The sequence below is a fragment of the Protopterus annectens genome, chromosome 14.part0 (assembly GCF_019279795.1).
Source record: "Protopterus annectens isolate FY-2018-M chromosome 14.part0, PAN1.0, whole genome shotgun sequence".
Lineage (NCBI taxonomy): Eukaryota > Metazoa > Chordata > Ceratodontiformes > Protopteridae > Protopterus > Protopterus annectens.
Genome location: NC_056748.1, coordinates 319,824,878 through 319,850,760, shown reverse-complemented (window position 1 = coordinate 319,850,760; position 25,883 = coordinate 319,824,878). Strand labels below are relative to the sequence as shown.

The following is a 25,883-nucleotide window of genomic DNA, read 5'->3' as shown; positions in this document are numbered from 1 at the left end:
CTGTATGGATGAAGTCTTAATGACACCGGCTAAGCAGGCTTCAATTCTTATGTGTGTATTTGGGATTTTACTCTGATGTGTATTTGTTTTGCTGCAAACTCTACGGTATGACTGCATCAGAAGTAACACATTTCTGTTTTTTTTCTGAAGGTCAGTGATGCAACAAAGCTACGACCAAAGGCAGAATTTTGCTTTGGTAAGTTTGCTGTGATAATCTTATTGTTCTTAACAGACTAACTAGCTTAAATTTAGTTGACTCGATTGTTGCACTTGCTTCTTTCATCATACAGTCTGCCATCTATGCACACAATAAATGAAGTTTAAACAGAGTTGGCAGAAAAAAAAAATTCATAAGATGTATATAAGACTTGTGTGATACTTGGTCTTGCTTATTGTATGTACTAGCTATGCAGAATTAAGTGACAGTAGAAGGCATGTGACTACTTATTCTGGAGTCTGCTAATCATAATTGCTCCTTAGTGTATCAGGTAGTAAGTGTGTCACATGGTGGCGGAGATACTGTGATGTTTGAAGGGTGCTGCCTCCTTATTACCTGCATATCTCACTAGGGTTTGGCAAAAGTGGTGCATGCAGTTGCTTACTGGGGTAAAACACTTCTGGCAGGACTGTATTGTATTTGTATCTCTCAGCTGTCCAGAATTTTGCATAATGACCCTGATTTTGCATCATATTTTACCCTGCTCCTCATAAATTATTGAAGATTAAATTCAGTAGTGCCAGAAGTTGGTGTCATGCTTCCTGATGTTCAGAAAATGCATGTTGATAGAAAACTTGCTCTGTTAACTTTAAATAAATTAGAGTAATAACTAAAAATTGTCCCTGATTTTGGACCTCTGTCTCCAATTATTTTTGGCTTTATCTAGAACCCTTGAGCAAACGCATTTTCTTGTATTTATTTTATTTTGCTTTTGTTTACTGGAAAAGTCCAACTGGGCTGAGAAATGCTTTTTCTGAGGTTGCCCAGGAGAAAAGACCCACTTAACATATACGGCATAGTACATGGCATAACAGCAATACAGACGTTAACAATAACATCATTAAATTGGCGAAGAGTACATTATAACATTTAATAAAGATACAATTTTAAAGGTAAGATGCACAAAATGTTAACTGTTAGTTTTTTTAACAAGAAATCTCTTTATTGAATTGTTACTTATGACCAAGGCAATCATGCATTTATATAAATGGAAACAAACCATATTGATATATTTTCAGTTGCAAACATTATATCACATAATCTTCTCTACAGTCATTGTCAGTCGAATACTACATAGCTCATTAAATTCTCGCCTTCCCTTAAAACCTCATTCTTTCGCCATAACATTATTCTACATTTATTATTCCCTACAATTCCCATTTTTTCTATGTAATTTGTTCCTACCTTTTTCTCAAGATTCTACTTCCAGTCCTTATGTCTTTGTTACTGTATTCGCTACTTCTAGTACGGTTGGTTTAGAATTTTAATTTCCATTTTCTAGCAATTGCTTTTTGGCAGCCACCAGAATTAAACTCAGCAAGCCTTGACTTTATCTAGGCAATTCCAATTCTGCAGTGGCGCTCAAAAAAAAATAATTTCCTTGGTTACACTAATTTGCTCACCCAGTGTTTCTGTCAAGAGTAGTCTGCAGGGAATTTTTAAAGTCTGCCAGCTCAGTACATTCCCAAATGATATATTCCCAATTACCTCTTTCTTCCCCGTCACACCTCCAGCATTTGCAATCTACCTGAGGAAAAATTATTTGGAGTCAGTTTGAAGTATAAAAATACCTATACAAATACTTTCAAGCAAAAATTATACATTTTCTAGACTTTGTTGTATATCTGGGAGCCATACTTGTATCTTGCTGTTGTTTCTTTATGAATAGCTCATCCAGTCTCTCTTCCCAGCCCATTCCAACTTCCTCTGATTCCTGTAGTTATTGTGCAATATTTTATGTGCCCTACTAATTTTCTTGTTTTAACATCAGCTTCTGTTTTACTAAGAATTCTACCACTGCTGGTCTTTCACTTATTCCTTTTTTGTTTGTGTATACGCTGGTGTCAGTCCTTGATAGGGAAGGCAGTCTTTAGCTTGCAGTCCAAATTAATTCTTGGCCTTTTCCCATTGTCTTATCATTCCCTCTCTCATTATTTGCTTCCAGTAGCTTGGTTCCTTTGCCAGTTTTCTCCAGTAAATTCCAGCCCCCTCTTACCTATTATCTGTACCCCTAATTACAGTCATCCCTATCAGCAGAAGCTCCTTTCTACATTTCAGTGTTGGCTTAGTTCTTAGAATGTTTTCTCCTACTTTATGAATATAATATTCTGTATGGTTATTGTTGTTCGCCTTAAGGATCTTCATCCAAAAATCCCAGTTTCTCCTTATTTTTGAGTCCCCCCCTCTGTTTCATCATCATCCATTTTCACTTTGAATTACAGCTTTCAGTTTGTGCTATGTATAAAGTACAGTTTTGTACCTACCATAAATGTAGATGTTCGAAGATCCACATTGCTGCAGTCCTTACTTATGGGGTAGTCCGCTGTCCTCGGTGCAAGTATTAGGCTGACGCCGGTCATGGGCGCACAGCCCTGACATCAGAGCCAGGGTATAAAGCGCATGACCGACGCCATATCCTCAGTCTTTTCTTGCCCCAGATGTCAGAAGGCCCTAAAAGAAAGGCCACAGCCAAAAACAGAGAACCTCCCCAAAAGATATGCACAACTACAGCCATCACCCAAACCATATAACCATGCTAAGCTACAGGGGAAGGAGGGAAAATTGGACTGCAGCAATGTGGCTCTTCGAACATCTACATTTATGGTAGGTACAAAACTGTACTATGTTCTTCATCTCACATTGCTGCAGTCCTTACTTATGGGTAGAATCCCAAAGCAATGGGAAAGGGCGGTTGGAAAAATCATAAAGCAGTAGGGGCAGCTAAAATGCCCTGTAATATTGCAGTGGCAAATCCAGCCCTAGATTTAGAATAAAGAGGAAGGTGGTAATGTTTAGAAAAAGTATGTACTGAACTCCAAGTGGCTGCTTCCAAAATATCCCCTTAGAAAGGCAGTAGAAAGCTCTAGTGGAATGAGGTCTGATTCCAGCGGAATCTCCTTACCATGATGGGAATAACAAAAGAAATACAAAACCCAATCCATTTAGAAATAGTTTGTTTTGAAACAGGTCTACCCTGTGAACCCAAAGCAAAGGAAACAAACAACTGCTGAGACTGTCTGAACTCCTTGGTTCTGCTCAAATAATAACGCAACTGCCTGTGAATATCCAAAGTATGCAAAATCTTCTCCCTTTATTTTGAGGATTTGCATAAAAGTAGGCAAATGAATAGTTTGGTTTAAGGCCACACTAGAAACCACTTTAGGCATAAAGGAAGGATTAGTACGCAAAGATACCCTATCCTTATGAAAAATCAAGAAAGGCTCCACTGCCATAAGGGCCTGCAATTCAGAAACCCTTCTTGCAGAAGTAATGGCCAAAAAAAGAGCAGTTTTCAATGATAAATACTTTAATTCAGTCGCTGCAGGCTCAAAAGGTTGTAGAGTAAGCTTTTCCAACACAAAATTGAGATCCCAAGCAGGAGTAGGAGCTCTACGTGGGGGTCTTATGTTCTTTGCCCCTCTGAGAAACTGCTTAAACAAAGGATGAGAGAATAAAGGAGGGTCACAGTCATAGTGAGCCTAAATGGCTGCATGAACCTTTATGGAGGAGAAGGACAAACCTTTGTCTAATAACTCAGTAAGATATTGTAAGGAAGCACTCAAATTAGGCTTGGAAACATCAAAGTCCTTCCTTTGCTCCAAATAAAAATCTCCTCCATTTATCAGCATAAACTTTCCTTGTACTAGGCCTCCTGGCCTCCAAAATAACCTTCAAAACTTGTTGTGGAAGCTGAGAACCTCCAGAATTCAAAACAGAATATGCCAGGCTGTTAGATGCAGAGACTGAATTCTGACATTGAGAAAGTGATTGCCCTCCTGAGACAAAAGGTGTGGAATCAAAGGCAGAGGCCATGGAGGCTTCGGACCAAACTCCTCAGTAGTGGGTACCAGTGTTGTCGAGGCCAATCCGGTGCTATCAGGATCATGGATGGCTTGTCTTGTCTGGCCTTCAAGAGAACCTTGGGCAGAAGAGGTAGAGGTGGAAAGGCATATACATGAAGACTGTTCCAACTGAATGACAGAGCATCCACCTTCCAAGCTGTGGGATGAAACCTTCTTGTGCAAAACTTTGGCAACTGGTAATTTAGTGGAGAAGCGAACAGATCTATGTCTGGAGTTCCCCATGCCACTGTCAACTTTGAAATACGGATCCAATTTCCACTCGTGAGGATCCACTATTTGTCTGCTCAATACATCTGCTAAGGAGTTCTGTGCTCCTGGCAGAAACCTTGCCTGAAGATTGAGGTTGTAACTGAGAGCTGTCTCCCACAAAATCATCGCTTGCCTGCAAAGAGGGTAAGAATGAGTTCCCTTGCTTGTTGATGTACCACATGACAGTTGTGTTGTCTGTTAGAATCAACACCTGCCCTGGGTGAAGTAAATCCTTGAAAGCCATCAATGCAAATTGTACTGCTAACATCTCCTTCAGGTTGATATGCAAATGTTGAAGTCTGGCAGGCACGTGTCTTGCACCCATTTTCCATCGAGGTGTGCTCAAGCCTTGTCCGAGGCATCCGTCGCTAGAATCTGACTCGCCTCTGGTCGGGTCACAGAGAGTCCTTGTGTTTAGGTGACATTCCTGAGCCCACCACAAAATTCCTTCTGAATGCAAGGTGTTATCTGAATGACAGTGTCTAGATCCTGGCAGTGTTGTGTCCATAGATTTTTGAGATACCATTGAAGCTTCCTCATATGCAATTTGGCATTGGGAAGCACCAGAATACAAGATGCCATGAACCCTAAGGCTTGAAGGACTGTCCTTGCAGTCAGCCTGGACTGTAGAGACATTTGTTGGAAATAACGTGAAAGACTTTTCTGTTTGTCCGGGGTCAAAAGGCCGCCTGGGAAGCTGTATTCAGTCTCACACCCAGAAAGCACATGTCCTGAGAGGGAACAAGACTGGACTTTGTTTCGCTCACAGAATACCCTAGGCATCTTAACACTACCATCACATACTGTAGATGTTGAAGAAGCTTGCCTTGTCTTGTGCCATAATCAGGCAATCGTCCAAATAAGGATAAATTTGTATTCCTTCCATCCTGAAAAGGCTATCACTGAGCCAGAACCTTTGTGAACACTCTGGGCACAGTAGATAAGCCAAAGGGCAATGCAGAGAACTGATAATGTAAATTCCCAGCTCGAAAACGCAGGTACTTCCTGCAACTGGGCCTGATAGGAACATGAAGATAAGCCTCTTTAGATCCAAAGTTACCATCCAGTGATCTTTTCCCAGGAGAGGCAAAAGCTGTTGTAATGTCAACATTTTGAACTTTGGAATGTCCAAATAAGTGTTGAGGAGAGATAAATCCAAAATCGGTCTCCACGTGTTCCCTTTCTTTGGTACTAGAAACAGGCGGGAATAAAACCCTAGACCCACTTCTGAAGGAGGTACTGGCTGTATGGCTCCCATGTGAAGAAGTAAAGAAATCTGTTTGTGAGCCTCCATCCTTTGTCGAGGAGGAATGTCTGGCATACCTTTGAAAGGAGGCAAAGTATGGAAATAAAACTTGTAACCTTTGCTTATAATGTCCAACACCCATTTGTCTTGGGTGATTAAAAACGAATTTTGCTTGAAGAGAGCTAGTTTTCCTGACAAAGGAGCTAGCAGGCAAGAAGGAGCTGGTAGCTGAAAATGCAGGTCATTGGGGCTGTTTACTTAAAGGACTGGCCCTACCCTCACCAGCAGATTGAGCAGGCGAACTCCATGTTCTAGGCCTAAAGGTACTCTGAGCCTAGATCTACCCCTAGACTGGGAATCAGAAGAAGGTATCGCCCACCCTTAGCAGGCCAATTTCTACTAAACTTAGGAGGTTGAACCTGCAAAAAATCTTTAACAGTCTGCATAGACTTAGCCTTGTCCTCCATTTTCTTCAAAACAGACTCCACAGGAGGACCAAACAAAACTTCGGACTGTAAAGGAGCATCCAGAATTCTAGACTTAACATGCTCAGATAAATTCTGATCCTTAAGCCAGGCATGCCTAAGAACTGAACCAGTGGCAGCCACTAAGAAGCCTGCAAAGCATCAAAGCCACACTGCAAAGAATGTTTCCCCACCTGCTCAGAAACATGCACCAAATCTTGCAATTCTTTACACTCAATGCCCTCTGCCAAAGCATCAACCTTAGATTTTAGCTGAGAGAGGGAATTCTGATATTTCAACATATGAAACTGGCAATTTAAAGCCCTCATTGCTAAAGTAGAAGAGGTGTACACCTTCTTACCCCATCTGTCCAAAGCTCTAGCTTCCTTATCTAGAGGAACCGGATTTTACAACAGAAGCCCTAACACCCTTAGGCCCCTGACTAAGTTTCCGGGTCCGACTCTTATATAGGTATTTATGAGCCTCAGGTACCCTATAATACCTATCCGGGTTTAACTGGTGCAGGAGGCATAGAATCTGGATTGAATGAGGCCTCAAAAACATCCTGAACAACATCCAAAACAGGAGGAATAGCCAAGGGTCTGTGCTGTGGTAAAACAAGAACTCTCTAAGCCTCTTTCTGGAATCTGAGTAATCCTGTCCTTCCCACTTAAAATGTTCCCTCATAGAGTGTAAGGTTTCTGTAAATGAAAAATCCTCTGGGGAAGCAGAAGGAGTAGAATCCTCTGCATCGAACTAAGGAGGAAAATCTTGAATATCTTCAGCAGAAGACTCAGAATCATCTGAGGCTTGCTCCAAAATTTCCAACTCTGGCTCTACCCTGGGCCTCTTATCAGGAGGGGGCATGGAACCTCTAATTAAAGAAATCAAATCTTCTGCCATCTTAAGCATATGCTTCTAGGTACAGACCCTGAAGAACCAGAACTAACTCCAGAAGAAGGCAAAACAGACCTGCCCTTAGAAGGAGCCCTAGAAACAGAAGCAGAAGGCCTAACCCCCTTAGACAAAGAAGGGAGAAAAGTAACCTGAGAGGCCCCTTCAGCCTGACCTGACTCCTGTGAGGCCACATCCTGTAAAATCAAGGTTTCCCCCTGAGACTCAACAGAAACTTCAGCCGGCTCCACCTGTTCCACTGCAGTCTCTAAAGGACCGGCGTCCGAAATGGACAAAACATCCTGTCTAGGCTTTACAGATTTGTCTTTACGCTTCTTGCCGGAGGATCCGGCATATTATAATTACACCTTTTGCCAAAGACTAACCTAGCGCAATCTAGCCTTCTCTTAATAGTGCGCTTATTAAACCGACACCCAACTACGTCGTGCTCCGGTCCCAAGCAAGGGATACAAAGCGAGTGGTAATCCCTATGCGTATCTGCTTCCCACAAGAAATACAATTATTCACTTTTTCTGACATCCGTAAACAACTGAGGCAAGAAAAACAAAATGCTCCCAACGGGTACTTAGCCCAACTTGGTATGTCTGAAACTCAAATCGAAAATTTCAGAAAGCCGAACGGCACTTGCAACGCTGCTTCTGCATCGGACCATGCGCAAAAAGACTGAGGATATGACGTCGGTCATGCGCTTTTATACCCTGACGCTCTGATGTCAGGGCTGTGCGTCCATGACCGACGTCAGCCTAATACTTTGGTATTCGGGCCGACCGAGGACAGCGGACTACCCCATAAGTAAGGACTGCAGCAATGTGAGATGAAGAACATCAACCTCAACTGCTTAACTCTGAAATACTGTTTCTGTTTATTGTAGCATCCAATTACAGACAAGAAAATCTGTATAGTGCATTGAGTGCTGTGATTCCACTCCAAAAGTGAAAAAAAAGATAAACCTGTTACATGCTACTATAACATGAGACCTGACCATCACAGCTCTTTCAGAAATGTGCAACAATTGTTACACACCCGTATGCTTTGTAACTGTCGGGTATAAGGGAAGGGACTTTCCTTTAGTCCCTGAACACCCCCCCCCCCCCATGTCCATTGACATTTACAGAAATTAGTCTGTAAATAACTTATTTAAATTTGGTCAGTATTTAAAAATGGTCCGTGACTTTTTATTTACTTGCTGTGTATGTGACAGCACCTTCAAAGTGTTTTACTTGATTTCAGAGCCAGTAAAACACTTTGCTTTTTTTCTTTTGTAATTGATATTACACGGATAGGTAAGACTCTGCACACTACACTGATTTATGATCAGATCTCACCAATCGTAACTCATTATCATGGGTTCTCACCATGGATGCCAAACTTCAACCTGTTGAACATTTCTTGGCATTCATGTCTTTAACACATAATAATGTGGTTATGATGGGAGACCCGATCATAACCATCTGCACAGTGTGCAGTTGGCATTTTTAAGTATGTATAACTTGACCTTTTGAAAATGTAATCTTTACAGTTATAGTTTTTATATGAGAGGATTGCAAGTGAAAGGCATGTTGGAGTGAAGTAAAAGGAAATTAGATGTAGTTTGAGAGGGGAAAGAGGGGTATGTAAAAAAAAGAGAGTTAGAAGGAAAAATAGTGTAGGAGGAGGTTAATGAGACAGAATGGGATATGAGACTGGATGAGGGCAAAAAGGGAGAGGTATAAGAAGTGGGTTTGGTGGTATATATGTCAGTAAGATGCTGAAAAAAATAATTTTCATGGTGTTTACTGCAGAGCGTCAAAAATTAGAATAATTTAAGTTAGTTAAGCATAGAACAAAAGCAAAACCAAGTGTTGCAAAGATGCTTTTTTAGTTGGGTTTTGAATGATTTTAGTGCATTTGAGAGGCACTTCATATGGTATTATAATTTTGATCTTTTTATATTCATTTTCATAATGGAGCATCTTCTGGCAAGAAATATCTGATTTTGAATTTGCTTCTTGGACAGATAAAGGTTAGTTATTTATTTGTTTTTGTTTGCCAGGAAAGTCCAGCTGTGCACAAGGTCATTTTCAGTGGAGATCCAGGTAGAAAAGCTCCATACAATAAAAGAACAATGCATTCTACTGTCACATTTTCACATTCTCTGCAAATATTAAGACATTATAATATGATAATAGACATTATACACTTGTACATAATACATAATGTCTCCTAAATACACGTAATACATATTCTGGATAGTACATTGTAGGCGTGTGTAAACAATGCTACAGTTCCTGAACCGAGATGGTGCACTAGTATTAAGTGCAGAACTTGTAATGCTGATAGTGTTAGCTGGTAATGTTATCCTGTATTTTAACAACATAGCCATAAAGTAAGAATGTTGTTTTAGTTTAGGTTTGAAGATGAGTGGATTTTCAGTGAGTGTAATCAGAAGTGGGTTGGATTTCCAGACCTTGGAGAAATTTCTGGAAAACATAGCAATCTGATGTTGTTGATCTTTGTTTATTCCTTACTGATGGGATATCAGTTCCGTCCTTGGAACCGAGCTGGCCAAATATTAAGCTTGCATCAGAAAAAAACTCTTGAGCCAAGGTCCTACCCACAATGCTCTGCTCCCTGTTATCTCATATCTCATTTGCCACGTTGCTATATGGCCGTGCCAAGCCACTCTCTTCAGCTAAGTGTCTAATTTTTTGAAAGTGTTATATATCGTTTCTACTTTAATGTTTTTCAAACAGTTTCTGCTATAATTCTTCTACCCTATCGTATCTTTACGACTCTTTCCCTTTAGTCTATTTCTGTTTATTACACTTTTCTTACCTTTGAGGTAATTCTTCATTACCATCGTTGGTAATCCTTCTTCCTTGTCTCCTCTTACCCTTTTGGGTAGCCTTCCCTCCTCTTTTTGGAACTGTTCTTCTTCTCCACATCATTATGTTGGATAAGAAAAGTAGCATTGATTTTAAGCAGTGTAAGGATTGCGGCCGTAAGTTACCGCTTTCCAATGGCCATGACTTATGTGTCTATTGTCTGAATGTCTCCCACCTTACTGTGGATGCCCAGTGTGGGATTTGTAAAAATTTTTCAACCAGGACTCTTAACGAGAGAAAGAACAAATTAATCTTGAAAGGTCTTCTCACATCTCCTTTCTGTGAGGCTATTTCTGAGTCGGAGAGCTCACCCCCTCCTGCTAATCCCCGTAAGAGGCATTCTTCCTCTTCCTCATCGAGGTCGCCCCCTTCATCTCCCTCTGGATATCGTAGGGAGTCGACTCATAAGAAGGTGAAATTGACTAATACTTCGGCACTGCCACCTGTGACCCTGTCGGCTCCAGGCTCGGCACTGCCCCAGCTGATTCTGGCTCCAGCCATATCCTCCTTATCGACACTGACACCTGAGTTCCCAGGGCAGACAATTACGGCTCCAACAGTTCCGTCGCAGCCCTTACCAGCACCGTCCATGCAGGTACAGTCCCCTTCGGCACCGTTGGTACAATCCTCTTCGGCTCTGAGTATGACGTTATTGACCTCCACAGTGCAGACACTTTTGGCACCGACATGTTTTTTCAGTGCAGTCCTTTTTGGCAATGTCTTTGTTACTGGTGCAGACACTTTCCTCGATGGCACTGTACCCATTGGTGCAGACACTTGCTTTTACGGTGCAAGCACCTTCAACGTCTATGGCGCCGATGTCGGCACAGACTACTTCCACACTGTTTTCTTCGGTGCAGATGTCCTCGGTTCTGGGCTCTGTACCTCTCGAATTAGCAAGGACCAAGTACTCTCCTTCCCTGGATCCATTCGTTGGTAGCTAATATAGTCCTTTTCTAGAAAGGCCAGAATCGCCCTCCGGTTTCTCTATGAGGTCGACCAGGAGCCTCTCTGAGCAAGATGTGTTGCAGCTTGTTGACCAGTTGCTTGTGGCCAGAGGTCTCTCTCACCTGTCGAAGTCCACATTTCCTCCCTCAGGTGAACGTATATCTCCTCAAACTCCAACGTACACTCCTCCTTCGACTTCCACCCAAGTATCGAAGCCCATTACTCCGACAGCAGCTTCCCTTTTTCCGACTCCAATAGTGGATTTCACTTTGGAAACTGAGTCGTCTTTGTGGCCGTCGGTGTACTGGGCATCGGGCTGTTTTCAGGCCAGTGGCTGTGCCGTGGGGGAGGACATTCTTGGTTCCACGCCGATTTTTTTTCTATGGCACCCTCCTGGAATTCTCCTCTCTCACGCTTCACAATCCTCTTGAGACTCCTGGTATGGGGGTTGGCTCGTCGGGGTGGGGTGTGACCCTGGTTCCGAGGTTGTCATGCTCAGTTCCAGGCTCCCATCCCTCCTTGGCCTGGCTGGCCTTCCAGGCCGTGGAGAGGGTGCTTGCCTCCGCTGGCAAACCCCACATGTCGGAGTCCTCTCCCCCATCTGTACTGCAACTCTTACAAGCCACAACTGCTGGACACTGAGCACAAAGGCCACAGGTTTCTCTTCCTCAGGAGTCCCCCTCTTTGCAGTCTTCCCCAGAATTTCCTACTGAGGAAGTACCACGCAAAGCGTCATGCAAGAGGAAGCACATGGACTCCACTGAGGAGTTGTTGACTGAAGATACAGACTTTGATGACGGGGAAGGGCCCCCACGGTCACCCTCTGATGAGGTATCCTTTGGTGACATCCTCGAGATCCTTAAAGGGGTGACTGGAAGTCCTCTAATCCTTCCTCTGAGGAATCCTTATTCCCGCAGGCCTTTCGTGCCCAGCCCCCTACCTCCTGGGTTACCCCCGCCAGCTAATGAGCTCACCAGCTCATCGTCTAGTTGCATGGAAGGCTCCTGACACCCTGGAAGTGATGCTACAGAGGCCTGATAAAATGTTATCGCCCCCAGCTGAGCATCCCTATTGTTCATTAGGTCTTCCAGTAAATGCCATGGTGGTGGCAGCTGCAAATATGAAGGATTGGCAGGAGAGAGCCAAACTGTCCAAACTGTCCATCTGCCCAACAAGGAGTCCTGGGCGATAGACAGACTAGGGAAGCATGTGTTTGCTTCATTGACCTTCGCTGTAAGGTCTTTGAACTATTTGGCACACTTTACCAGGCTTCAGAGGGGTCTTATCAACCAACTCTCTGAAACCTTGGCGGGAGCTGTTTCTGACGAGGTTCGTGACAATGTGGCTTCTCATATAGCCACCCTAGAGTCCATTTCCAATTCTTCCATACGTCTTATTTCTCATGCAATGGAAGGAGCGGCTAGAGCGGCAGGCGCAGGTATAGTCACCAGACGACATGCCTGGATGAGCCTTTGCGGACTCCTTTAAGGCTTCCTTCATTGAGGCTGCTTCTTTGTTTGGCCCTAAAATTAAAGATATGCTGGCAAGGTGTGAACAAAATGGCAAGGCCCTATCTGCCATTGGTGTCAGACACTCCACTCCTCAAAGATTCGACTCCAGAAATCACAGGAGTGGGAAGATGTGGCACAGGAAATCACAGGGCTCTTTCCGTGGAACATTTGCTGAGTTTTCCCCTAGAGGCAGATGGGGAAACTCCAATGGAAGACACCTTTTTCAGGGCAGAGGATGTCCACGAAAACCGAGGTTCCAGAGATTCTTTCTCTGGTCCAATCCTATCAGCGCTCCTGAAGTGTTGCCCAACTGCTCACCTCTGGAAGCGGTTGGGGGGGGTAGTTTTTCCTTGTACCCCGCCGCCTGGGGAAATATAACCACTGGCTCTTGGGTACAATGGATAATATCTAGAGTCTAGGATCGCATCCCCTTCCATCTTTGTCCAATCTCATCCAGAGTATTACCCGATGTTCCACCCAGTCAAAGGGAAGCAGAAGCACACGAAATCCAAAAGCTGCTACAAAAAAGAGTCATCCAGATGGTCCCCTCAGACCAGATAGGATCCGTTTTTACTCAAGGTTCTTTTTAGTGCCAAAAAGGACAGGGGGGGACTGGAGACCAATTCTGGATCTCAGCACACTGAACAACTTTGTAAAAACAGAGAAATTCTGGATGGTCACGGTTCAGTCTATCCTTCCTCTCTTGGAAGAAGATGATTGGATGTGCTCTGTAGATCTTCAAGATGTATATTACCACATCAAAATGGACAAATGCTCAAGAAGGTACCTCTGCTTCTGCATAGGAGCCAGTTACTACCAGTTTCGAGCTCTGCCCTTTGGTCTCTCTACAGCCCCCAGAGTGTTCAACAAAGGCATGGCAGTGGTTATTGATCACTTGCGACTTCAAGGATTCCAGGCGTTTCTATATCTAGATGACTGGCTCGTTACCGCCCCCACCAAGCGTCTAATGGAAGAAGCCCTGTACTACAGTCTCCTCACAGCACAACACCTGGGAATCACTATAAACTGGGAGAAGTCCAACATGACCCCAGCTCAGTCTTTGGAATTCATAGGGATACTGTTGGACATGAGAAATTGCACAGCATCTCTTCCGGACCACAGGCTTCAAAGAATAAGGCAACAAGTTCAACAGCTGTTCTGTCACCACAAATCTCCCACTCGATCTATACTCCAACTGTTGGGGTCAGTGGCAGCCTCGATCACCATTGTTCCTCTAGCCAGATTCCACATGAGGCTCCTTCAGTGGTTACTTCTCACTCAGTGGTACCCTCTACAACATCCTTTGTCATTTCAGATATGTGTAACTCGGAGATGCAAGCAAGATTTACTCTGGTGGATGTCTTGAAATCCCCAACAATGGTCTTGCCCTTTCAGCCCTCATCAACTGAAAGCCACAGTGACCACAGATGCCTCACTGATGGGGTGGGGGAGGCTATGTCAGGGGAACTCGGTCCAAGGCACCTAGTTGGAGACAGAGGCCCTTTTGCATATCAGTGTCCTGGAACTGAGGGCGTTGCTACTAGTGTTGCAAGCATTTCATTCCATCCTTCCGTCAGGGACTATTGCGATCCAATCAGACAATATGTCAGTGGTCTGGTACATCAACAAGCAAGGGGGCACCAGATCTTACCCGTTATGCCAAGAGGACTTGAGAATATGGCAATGGGCGATAGCTTCCAACCGCATTCTAATTGAAATGCACATTCCCGGGAGCTCCAGCATGATAGCAGACAAATTGAGCAGGTGCATTCTACAACCACACGAGTGGTCCCTCAACCCTATGAATTTTCAGCCGCTGGAGCCAACCTTGCTGCAACCTATTTGCCTCCCCAACCAACTACAAGTGCAGCAACTATTTTGCCCTTATCCCCCCTCGGGGACAGTTACCGAGAGATGCTCTAGTCCAAGCTTGGCCCTCGGGTCTACTTTATGCTTATCCTCCTCTTCCCCTCATCTCCCAGTTTCTGAAGAAAGTACGACAGTTGAAAAGCAAAGTGATCCGCATTGCTCCATATTGGCCTTGACAAGTCTGGTTCCCCTTCCTCTGGCCTCACCTGCTAGATCAACTATGGGTCCTCAATCCATCCCCAATGTTGATCTCCCATCCGCTGGGTCTGACTCAGCCCAATCTAATAACCCTGAAACTGACAGCTTGGTTTCTCCCCTTCAGATTTTTGCCAGGCAGGAAAACCTCTCGTCCCCTGTGCGCAGTATTCTTATTGCATCTCATAAATCGTCCACCAGACTAATCTATCTCAATAAATGGAAAAGGTTTTCTCTACGGGCAGCGAATAAACAAATAGACCACTTGTCAGCCCAGTTTCGGTGGTTTTGGGTTACTTATCACATCTTTTCCACTCTGGGGTGTTTGCCTCTGCTATTCGTGTGCATTTAGCTGCCATTTCAAATTTCCATATTGGTTTTCAGGATTCTTTACTTATGTCACATAGACTCTGTAAAACTTTCTTGAAGGGGGTTATCCACTTAAAACCTCCCTTTAGAGAACCGGTACAACCTTGGGATTTGGCATTGTTTCTGCAAGCTCTTACAGCTCCCCCATTTGAACCTGCGTCTTCACATGATGTAAAATATCTCTCTTGGAAAACTTTGTTTCTGATTGCAATCACATCAGCCAGATGCTTGTCAGAACTTCAAGCCTTATGCATCAAACCTCCCTATCTTATCTCCCATAAGGATAGGGTATTACTGAGAACTAATTCTTCCTTTTTACCAAAAGTGGTGTCAGAGCGGTCTGTCAACCAATCTATTGACTTTCCAGTGTTCTTTCCTAACCACTCTAACAATGGAGAGTATTGCCTGCACTTCTTGGATGTTCATAGACAAATATGTTTTTATCTGGACAGAACAATATCTACACGTAAGTCAGACCAACTGTTTCTGGCTTTTCATGGACCTAGACAAGGTCATTCTGTCTCAAAAGTTACATTGGCGTCATGGTTGAGAAATTGCATTACCTGTATCTACAACAAGAACAATATCACCTTGCCTCACAGAGTGAAAGCACATTCTACATGGTCTATGGCAACTTCAGCAGCTTTCCATACTAAGGATTCCCTCAGTGATATTTGCTCAGCTGTGACTTGGGCCAAACCTCATACCGTTATTCTTCATTACAAATTGGACTTGGCCTCCAGAGGTAGAGCTTCTTTTGGCTCCATGGTGCTCAGGAATGTCCTTCCATGAGGGCCACCCAGGGATACAGGTAGCTAGGGACTCTGTCCCATCAGTAAGGAATGAACAAAGATAAACAACATCAGATAAAGAAATTATGTCTTACCATAATGTTCCATGTGTGTTGTTGATCTTCGTTCATTCATGCATTACTTCCCACCCTCCATATCCCTCCGGAGGTTCCTGGTTGATCTCATATACTCCTTTATTGTAGGTCTGTTATGACCAGAGGTAGCCTGTACTTTTGTCTATCAACTTGCAAACTCGATCTGAGGTAACAGGGAGCAGAGCATTCTGGGTAGGACTTTGGCTCGAGAGTTTTTGGCTGACGCGAGTTTGATATTTGGCCGGCTCGGTTCTGAGGATGGAACTGATAACCCATCAGTCATGAATGAACGAAGATCAACAACACAGATGGAATGTTATGGTAAGACATAACTTCTTTTTTCCAGCTATATTGTTGGATTTTTGAGCCATGAAGAGATGTTTATCACTAGAGCAGAGTTTCCAGTTTGGGGTGTGCCTTCGTAGCAAAGAAACTAAAGCAGGACACCTTTCAGGGTGATGCATCACAATGTGTGCTACTTGTAGTTGAGAGAGAATGAGGTAGTAGGGTAGCTCTAGTCAGCTTGAGGTTCTTAAAGGTATTACAGTGATGAGAAGATTACTCTTTATTAGATATGAATTTGTCTGTTTTATTGTAGCATTGCTCAAGTTTGATCATCTGTGTGGACTGAATATTGGTGAAAATTAGTGAGGAATCTGGGAATAAGATAGGAGGAGGCAAGAGTTGTCCTGCTACTTTCGCTGAGATAGTGTTTAACTCTGTATGAGAGAACAAGCTTTTGGTGCTTTTATGATAATTTGTTGAATGTGCAAGTCAAATTTCAAGTTGTAGTCAGTAGTGACACCTAGTAGTTCAGTGTTTGACTACTTCACTTAGTATATTGTTGGAGGAGGTGGTTTTGAAATTTGTTTTGTAATCAGTATTGCAATTAGTATTGAACTTGAGGATGAAAAGGAGTAGTTTTGTCTTCATTGGATTCAGGATGAGGTCGGATTTGGCCAGCAAAATATCGATGGAGGTGAAGAAGTCCTGAGTAAGTTTTTGAAGCTGACTAGGATTCTTAGCTGAGCATATATGAGTAGAATCATCAGCAGATTGAATTTGATTTAGGTTAACAAACTTAACAGCAGTGTGCAAACTTTTTTTTTTTGTTCCCCATGGGACATCATTACAACAGCCCGGTGTTTCCGATCCCCAGTGCCCTACATCCATACCAGGTGTGCCAGCTTGTTTCTATGAATTCAGTTGATGTTACCTCCTTTGTGAAGAGGCCGGATACAAGATTTAATGAGCTTAATATGGGAATAGTGGCACTGCAGTTTTACTCCTGTTTGGGCTAGATTGGTAGGTGGAATATACCCTGCCCTTAGTTATGCTGTCTTTGTTTCCTCTAAAATAATTTACTTAATTTAGCAGTGTTGCAACAAGAAGCTTGGATGTACTTAAATGGGAGGAGGTGGATAGTGCGTGTATGGGGAAGCTTCTATTAATGCTACTACCTTTCTGCTTTCTCTGTCACACACTCCCTTTTTTTTACTGTGTTGAAAGGAAACTATATTTCCTAGCTGTCAACAATTAATCTGTTCTGTTGTTTGGAGCCGACATATTAGTATAGAAAATGACACTATGCCAGTTTCCCTTACCCTTAATGCAGCATGTCACTGCATATTTTTTTGCAGGCTGTCCCATTTGTATGTTGCTTGTTCTTTTGTTCTGATGCTTGCAAAGTGTTATGATACCCTCCAGAAATTCATTACTTGTAATGCTGAATTCTAAGTGGCATGTGCCTGTTACTTTGTGCATATTTGCAAAGCAGCCTGGGACTCAACACTAATTAATCAAGCATATATCTTCTGAAGATGTGATGCTAATTTTGAACATATTATTTGGTTCCACACCTCATTTCCTAGGTACGTCTTATGTTATAGTCAAGTGTCCTCCTTGATGGTTCCTAAGATTCAGTTCATCTTCACCACCAGTTACAGTTTGGCATTTTTTTAGGAGCTGCAGTGCCTGCTGGCAGCACATCATAGTATAATTCACAGACTAAATGTGCTTAGCACCTTTGCCAATCAAGTCTTTGGTTCTTTCTCAGTGCAGATTTAAAGCAGTATGCATGTCTGTGAGAAGCTGTGTGGTAGATTCCTACAAACCAGTATGAAAAATGTCCGGATGGCAGTCTGAGAACTAGTTAGGATTCACAGCAGTATTGCCTTGGAAAGGAACATGATTGTAAAGACAGATTTAAGTGCTAACAGTTCAAGCCCGTTAATCACATATATTATGAGACTACATTTCCAATCTGCCTCACTGTCAAGATGGCACTAGTTGAAATTCTTTGAACAGTGATTAGCAGGCAGGTCCCAAATACAAGGACTTGAAGCCAGGAGAGTGGGTCATGTCCTAGCCCCCCTTAGAGGTAATTCCATTTTGAAAATAACCCTTCTGGTTGTGGCAGCAGTTGTGATTACCTTTGGTTTGGAAAAACTCAGGCTTACATCTGTGTTAAAGGGGTCATGTGAGGTGCACATTAACTTCCTTATTGGGGATTCTATTCTTCTAGGGTGTGTGGTTCCACATAGTGCCTGATTCTTAGGCTTGAGCATGGCAATAACTAGCCTGATCCTGTCTCTGGAGAGTCAACCAGCCACAGATTAGGGGATATTTGAGACTCTAAACTTGCTCTCTGGTTTACTATCCAGGGCCAGAAGGCTGTGTTACCCTAAGTTGTGGGCATTCCGCTGCGTTGTCTTGTACTGGTATTTAAAGAGTTTATCTGGTAGAGTTTGAATTGCTGGCAATTGAGTATACCCTTAAAGATTATTAATGGGTACCAGCATTGGGCCCATTGTGGGCAGATGTTGACCCTGTGCTGTCCTTGACATTTGAGGTCTGGCTTCTGACGAGACTGTGTGCAGGCTTGCTCTCAAAGTTAGTGGTGTGTAGGGAACTCCCTCTGGCTCATGCTTGTAAGGGGAATAAGGAGCAGGAGGCCATTATCTTAGAGGTAGTAAAGGACCATGAATCCTCCTGCATATCACCTTCAGTTGACTGCCTTCTATGGAGAAATTGAGATTCATAAAGTCCTGTATGAAATGGCCTCTTGCTGTTATTGCTCCCTTCCCTCAAAATACCTGACTATTTATCTGGGAATGGAAGATGAGGAGCCCTAGGCCACTTGCTTTATAGAGCAGGTTATTGAGGGTACCATTTTGGGGCATAGAATCACCTAGGCACTGCCATTAACCTACAAAGGAAGCTGCTCATTACAAGCTGGTTTAGGTTCTGTGTTGAAGTGCTACCCTTGGCTTCATCTCCAGCCTTTGCCTAATGATATTTAGGCTAAATTGTTGAATGGTCCCTTTGATAATAAACATCTTTTTGGTTCTGTAGCTGCAGAACTTTTTAAGTCCCTGCAAGACAAGGGCAAGGCCTTGCAGGAATTGAAGTATATTTTTGTTTCTCCTGTTCCTAGGTTTCAGAGGGATTATCGGTCTAAGGCTGCTTTTGTTTGTAGACAGTCTCACCTCCTTCCCAATGGTAAGAAGGTTCTAGACGGGCTCCTCCTAAGTCTACTCAGACTCCTACTATTCAGAAACCTCCTTTTCCAGACAAGCCAGGTTCTGTCTGACTACCTGCTTCTTGCCTTTCTAAGTCATGTCCCTTTATCTCTTCATCTTTTCTTCTCTTTTCCATTTCCTCCTTTCGTAGCATTCCCCAACCTCCTCAGGAACAGCTGTTTTTCTTTCCAGATGTACTTCAAGGCCCTTTGTCTCAAGGCACCATCCAAGTAGTTCCCACTCTACAGGAGGGGAAAGGGTTTTATTCCAGAATGTTTTTGGTTACCAGGAAAGAAGGCAGCTGAAGGGACCATTCTGGACCTTTCTCAGCTCAAGACCTTTCTGAAGATCCCTTCCTTTCATATGCTGTCCTTCCATACTCTTGTTTCCTCTACTTCTTCTTCAGGCTTTCCTGGTTTCTCTGAGTTTTAAGGATGCTTATTTTCATATCCCCATTTATTCTCTGTTTCAGGAAATATTTGCATTTCTCTATTTTTTTCTTGCATTTTCAGTTTTCTGCATTGCCCTTTGGCACCTGTACTGCCCCAAAGGTTTTCAGCAAATGCCTTGCTGCTGTAATTGCCTTTTGCAGGATGAGGGGGATACAACTCTTTCCTTACCTGTAAGAAACACAGGCTCACATAGTGGAAATACTTCTTTAAGAACAAGAATGCCAAAATAAAAGTACAAATCGACTTTAATAAGCCATAAATTAAAAGAGATAAGAAACGGTCTTTCCTTACCTGGACGACCTGCTCATTCAGGCTTCCTCCCCAGTGACCTTACTTCAGCAGTTTTACTATGCTGTTTGCCTTTTGCAAAGCTTAGGGTTTATGATACATTTCCATAAGTCTGTCCTGACTCCTTCTCAGAATCATGTTTTTCCTGTGTTGCAGGGTCCAGACCATTCCTATGCTGACTTCACTGCCACAACTCTAGGCTCTTGCTGTAATTGCCTTTTTTCAATCCCTTCTTCCTTGATTCTCAGTTACAGACTGGAAATTTCTAAAGGCTCTGGGAATCATGGCTTCCACCATTCCTATGCTACCTCTAGCCAGACTGCATGTGAGGAAATTACGATGGGTCTGGTGCCAACACTGTCATCCTCTAGACTTTCTAGTCACTCTTCTTCCATCTCTCAAAATAAAGCTTAAGTGGTAGATTCATCAGCTGTCTGTCAAACTAGGACATCTTTTTCAGCCCCTGTCCCCTCTCAGGAATTTTTTTCGGATGCTTCAAACACAGGGTGGGGTGCTTCTTTCAGCTGTTTCAATGAGCAGGGTCTCTGGCCCATTCCGCAGAGATCTGATCACAGCAACAAGGAGATGAGAACTCTTCTCCTGGCCCTTCAGGTCTTTCATACCCTTTGTCTTCCAGGGCCTCTCAAAGTCTTTACAGACAATACCACAGTAATGTGGTATATCAAATAACAATGGGGGACATGGTCCTACCTAATGTGCAGACTAGCTCTTCAAGTTTGGGATCTAGCAGTCCAATTATCAGGTGAGTCTTCAGCCTGGTTGTATTTCTTCAGAGCAAAACACTGTGGCAGACTCAGTGAGCAGGTCCATAACACAGGCTCATGAATAGATGCTTCACAGAGATGTATATTTGGACATTGTCCTCCAGTGGGGTACTCCTCAGGTAGCCTCCCCTCTGAACGGGCAACTTCCTCTTTTTTTTGTACCAGAGTCCCAAGTCTTCTGACCTGGAAGGTTGTTGCCCTCTCTCTTTCTTAGAAGGGGATGATCTGAAGTAGTTAACTTCATTTATCTGCAACCTGTGGGTATTCGGATCCATATCGGATCCAAGCCGGCAAAATTTTTTCAAGCATCTGTTCCAAACTCCATAATCCCTCATATCTCCTACCTTCCCTCAGGTCTCATTTGCCGCTTCATGCATACGCGTCGTGGTCTGTATAGGTCCAAGTTGAGTGTAGTAAGTTGTACTTTTTTCTAATATATTTAGTGTGTGTGTGTGTGTGTGTGTGTGTGTGTGTGTGTAGTCGTTTTTTTCATCCCTTTCCTCTCCTTCGTCGTTCGTTGATTTTCGGTTAAAAAAAAAAGGTAGTTTTAAAAGTTAGTAATTATGAGGTAGTGTGTAGGCCTAACCCGACCTTAGTGTGTTTGTGTGTGTTAGTTGATTTAGTTTTGGCTGAGTGTTTTTTTGGTGATGGCTGAGCAGCCAAAACCAGCTTTTATCAGCTGATGGCCACACACTGTGTGTTATTTGCCTGGGTGTTCCCACCTACCTTTGCCTTGTAGTGTGTGTGTGTGTGTGTGTGTGTGTGTGTGTGTGTGTGTGTGTGTGCAGGGTTCAACCCTAGGGCATTGAAGGAAAGAAAGGCAAAGCTGGTAGCCAAGGGCCTGCTACCAGTTTCTGCCTTGGACCTGGCGACCTCGCCCTTGGCTCCAGTAGCAGATCAACACCCCCCCCCTCAGGCTGGGACTCAACCTCCCTCTAAGCCTTCTGAGATGGGGACAAAATCTAAAGACAAATGGGATAAAAGAGATAAGGACAAGAGAGGGGAAAGGCACCGCAAACTGACTTTGTCGGTTCCGAGCCGTTCCTTCAGAACCCCGGCTACCTTGGCCTCGGTCCCAGTCCTCACGGCGGAGCCGGGGAGAGCTTCTTCCTTGTTGGTTGTTAAGGAGGTGCGTTCTCCTTCGGCCTTCGACGTGGTGGAGAGGGTTCTCTCCCAAGGGTTGAGACCCCAGCCCATTGCCTTGGACTCCACCCAGGCTCCCGTGGATTTGGTCATGACTCCCATCAGCTTGTCCCAGGGACAGCCCATGCTAGGCTAGAAGACCCCCAGGTGAATCCCATCATGGAACCCCCTGTGACTTACAAGCTGTCTTCAGGGAGTCCAACTGAAGAGGGTCCCCGTAAGCACTCATGTAAGAGGAGGCACATGGACTCCCCCGAGTCCCTCACAGAAGATACTGACTTGGATGAAGATGAGGGTTCCCCCAGGTCACCTCCCAAGGATGTCTCCTTTGGAGACATGATGGAAATCCTCCGCTAGAGGGGAGATTGGTCAGCCCAAAACCCTATACAGATGAGTCAGCATTCCTGGAGGCCTTTGGCACGGGCCCATCTACATCCTGGGTGTCCACTCCTGCAGATCCCTTAGTGGATCTCATTACCACGCGGACATGGAAGGAGCCTGACACCATAGAGCCAATACCCAAATGCCCGGACAGGATCCTTTCTCCTCCAACAGACAGACAGGCCTGGTACAAGGGATCATGGTGGATGCTATGGTGGTTGCAGCTGCCACCGGGACAGAACTGGCACAGGAAAGTTCTTTGGTCCACCCTCCGGACAAGGAGTCTAGGGAGTTGGATCGATTTGGGAAGCAAATTTTTTTTTTAGTGACATTTTCCATATGAACGCTGAATTATTTGGCACACGTCATATGACTTCAGCGTGATCTAGTCAAGGAATTTGCTGTGTCGCCCCCAAAATCTTTGTCGCCAGAGGACAAGTGGCTGTTCTTGGCAAAAATGTCGACGCTAAAATCTGTTTCAAACACGTCCATGCGTCTTCTTTCCCATGTCACGGAAGGAGCAGCTAGGGCGTCTGGGACTGGAGTAGCTATGAGGCGATACGCTTGGCTCAGACTATGTCAGTTCGCGGACCCCTTCAAGGCATCATTCACAAATGCTCCCTTTGATGGTTCCTCCCTGTTCGGGGAAGAGAGTTCTTGACACCCTAGTCCAGAGCGAGAAGGGCGGGAAGACTCTGTCTGCTATCGGAGTCTGGTTCTCTAGCCCTCAAAGATCCTTTTCTAGGAATCAGAGAGGGCAAAAGAAGATGTGGTTCCGAAAATCTTAGTTTTCCCAGGACTGTCAGGACAACTCATCCCCTAGAGGCAGAGGGGGACAAGACAGACACCACCCCAGAGGCAGAGGGGGGGGCCGAGTAAGTTTGGGTCTAGGGAGACCTTCTCGGACAGACCCACACAGTAACCCTGAGGGGTTGCCCGACTGTCCTACTCTGGAGACAGTTGGGGGAAGATTGTCATTGCACCTAACGGCTTGGGAGTCCATTACGACAGACCGTTGGGTGCTCCAAATAATATCCAGAGGCTACTCCATCCCGTTTGTTGCCCCACCCATCCAACCAAAGCACCTCCCGGATGTACCACCCGCTCAAAGGGAGGCGGCAGTGCAAGAAATTTCAAAGCTGCTTCGCAATTGGGCCATCGAACCGGTCCCCCCAGATCAGTCCAGATTAGGTGTTTACTCCAGGTTCTTTTTAGTGCCAAAAAAGACGGGGGACCTTAGACTCATATTGGACCTGTCAACCTTGAACCTGACTGTAGCCAAGCAGAAATTCCAGATGGTCACCTTACAGTCCATTCTACCTTACCTCCGAGAATGTGACTGGATGTGCTCGATAGACCTCCAGGACACTTACTACCATATCAAAATCTGCAGAAGCTCCAGGAGATTCCTTCGCTTCTGCCTGGAAGCCAATAATTTCCAGTTCAGAGCCCTACCCTTCAGTCTCACCACAGCCCCCATGGTATTTACCATGGTTATGGCAGTCGTAGCGGCTCACCTGAGGCTTTAGGGAATTCAGGTGATGTTCATCGTGTTACACTGCTGCAGTCATTACACTTGGGTTATCCTGCCGTCAGGCGGTTCCCCAGTCGGCCTGAGTTCCAAAGTCTTGGTCCGGCGTCAGTTGCTGTCGCCTCCTCCCTAACATCAGTGCGACAGGGGTATATAAGATACAGCCGATGCCATTTTCCCCAGTCTTTCTTGCCGCGCGGTGCCTGAAGCAAAAGCAGTTCCCAAGTGCCGGTCGGCCGACTCCTGAGATTTTCATTCCGAATCCAGAACCAAAGTCTTCTACAAAGCTAATTACCCCGTTGGGGAAACTTTTTCTTGCCTCAGACCGATGTCAGTAAAAGTTAATAACTGTATTTCTTGTGGGAAGCAAATACCTCATAAGGATTTCCATTCCTATTGTATCCCATGCCTAGGCCCAGACCACAACGTCACTGGTTGTCGGTTTTGTGCTAGGTTTAACAAGCGCACTATTAAACGTCGATTTGATTTTGCCCGACATTATTTTGGCAGAAAATTCAATTACACTATGCCGTCGGAACTTCCGACGACCGAAATACATAAAATGTGCAAAGACAAGGACAGGCATCCGAGGCCCAAAACTGACAACGAGGCCTGTTCTCCGGTTTTCAGCGAGGTGCCTTCGCAGCCCCTGACGACTGCTTTGGCAGAACCACAGGCTTCCTCCGACTCCCACATGGAGCTGGCTGGGCCTTCGGACGCACAAGTTTTTCAGCCTACCGAAACTAACCCTTCAGAGGGAACCGAAGTAGCTGAGCAATCCACAGCTTCAGAGGGTGTTTTCAGACCTACTCAGTTAAGCATTAAACTCTCTGCTAAGTCTAAGCCTCCCTTAAAAACAAAGAAACAAATGCAGCATTCTCCAGGACAGGCCTCCATGCCTAAGAAACAAATGCTCAAAATGGTCGAAGACCTAATCACCCTGATCAGGGGGTCCCATCCCCCTCCTGATAAAAGGCCCTGACAGGATGCAGACTATGACTCATCCGACCAGGTGTCCATTTCTTCAGATTCATCCTCAGACCTAAGATATTCTTTGCCCCCTTATGAGGATTCTGATGCTGAGGAATCAATTCCATCAGCCTCTCCACCTGAGGACTACTCTTTTGGGGAAACCTTGCATACCATGAGGGAGCATTTCCATTGGGAAGGCCAGGATTACTCAGAATCCAAGAAAAGGCTCAGAGACTTCCTTTTATTGCCTCAACACACACCCCTTGCTATTCCACCAGTGTTAGATATTGTGGATGATGTGTATACTGAATCCAGCTTAAATCCTGACTCCTTACCTCCAGTCCCAGTTAAACCTGACAGATATTACAGAGTCCCTGACTCGCACAGATTTCTATATAAAAGCCCTGTTGCTGACCCTGAAATTATTTCTCAGGGACCCAAAAGGATTAAGGCCTCATCAGCAAAAAACCCAGTTCCCTCTGACAGAGATTCCAGAGCATTAGACAGATGGGGAAAGAAAGTATATACGTCTGCAACTTTAGCAATGAGAGCCTTAAATTGCCAGTTTCACATGCTAAAATATCAGCAATTTTTGATGTCTCAGTTGAAACAAAAAAATGCTTCCAGATTCAGATCCTCCTAATTTTAAAGAAATGCAGGATTTATTGCATGCAGCTGAACAAGTGGGAAAACATACTTTGCAATGTGGTTTTGATTCTTTAGAGGCCTCCTGTAGAGCAGCAGTTACAGGCTCTGTCATTAGAAGACATGCTTGCTTAAAAGAACATATGTTACCTTAGTTCCCAAGTCAGATCATGTTAAAGCAAAATTATTGGATGCACCTTTGCAGCGGGATATGTTATTTGGAGTTAAGGCAGAAGAGGTATTAAAGAAGATGGAGGATAAGGCAAAATCTATGCAAACAGTGAAGGATTTCTTACAGGTTCATCCTCCTCGATTTAGCAGAAATTGGCCAACAAAGAATTTGTCCTTTCCAGTCACAGACAGACCTCAAAGGGGCAGATACAGACATCCAAGAGGTAGAGGTAAATCACAAGGTCCTTACAGGCCTCGACAATGGGGTGCACCAGGCCAGAAAGAAGGGGATGACAGGCCCCAACCATATAAAAAGCAGCCTCAGTAACTTCCCACTACAGCTGCCAAACAGCTCTCTCTCTTGGTAGCCCCCTTAGGAGGAAAACTGGCACTTTTCT

At 44.3% G+C, this 25,883-nt stretch overlaps 1 protein-coding gene across 11 annotated transcripts in view; it reads left to right on the top strand.

The window, feature by feature from the left end:
- Positions 1-25,883, top strand: part of PLEKHA1 (pleckstrin homology domain containing A1) — a 2,820,639-nt gene that overhangs the window by 1,865,170 nt on the left and 929,586 nt on the right. For all 11 annotated transcript variants that reach the window (XM_044056044.1, XM_044056048.1, XM_044056047.1 and 8 more), the window contains one exon: positions 151-196. In XM_044056044.1, coding sequence (XP_043911979.1) covers positions 151-196 — 46 coding nt within the window. The remainder of the gene's footprint in view (positions 1-150; positions 197-25,883) is intronic.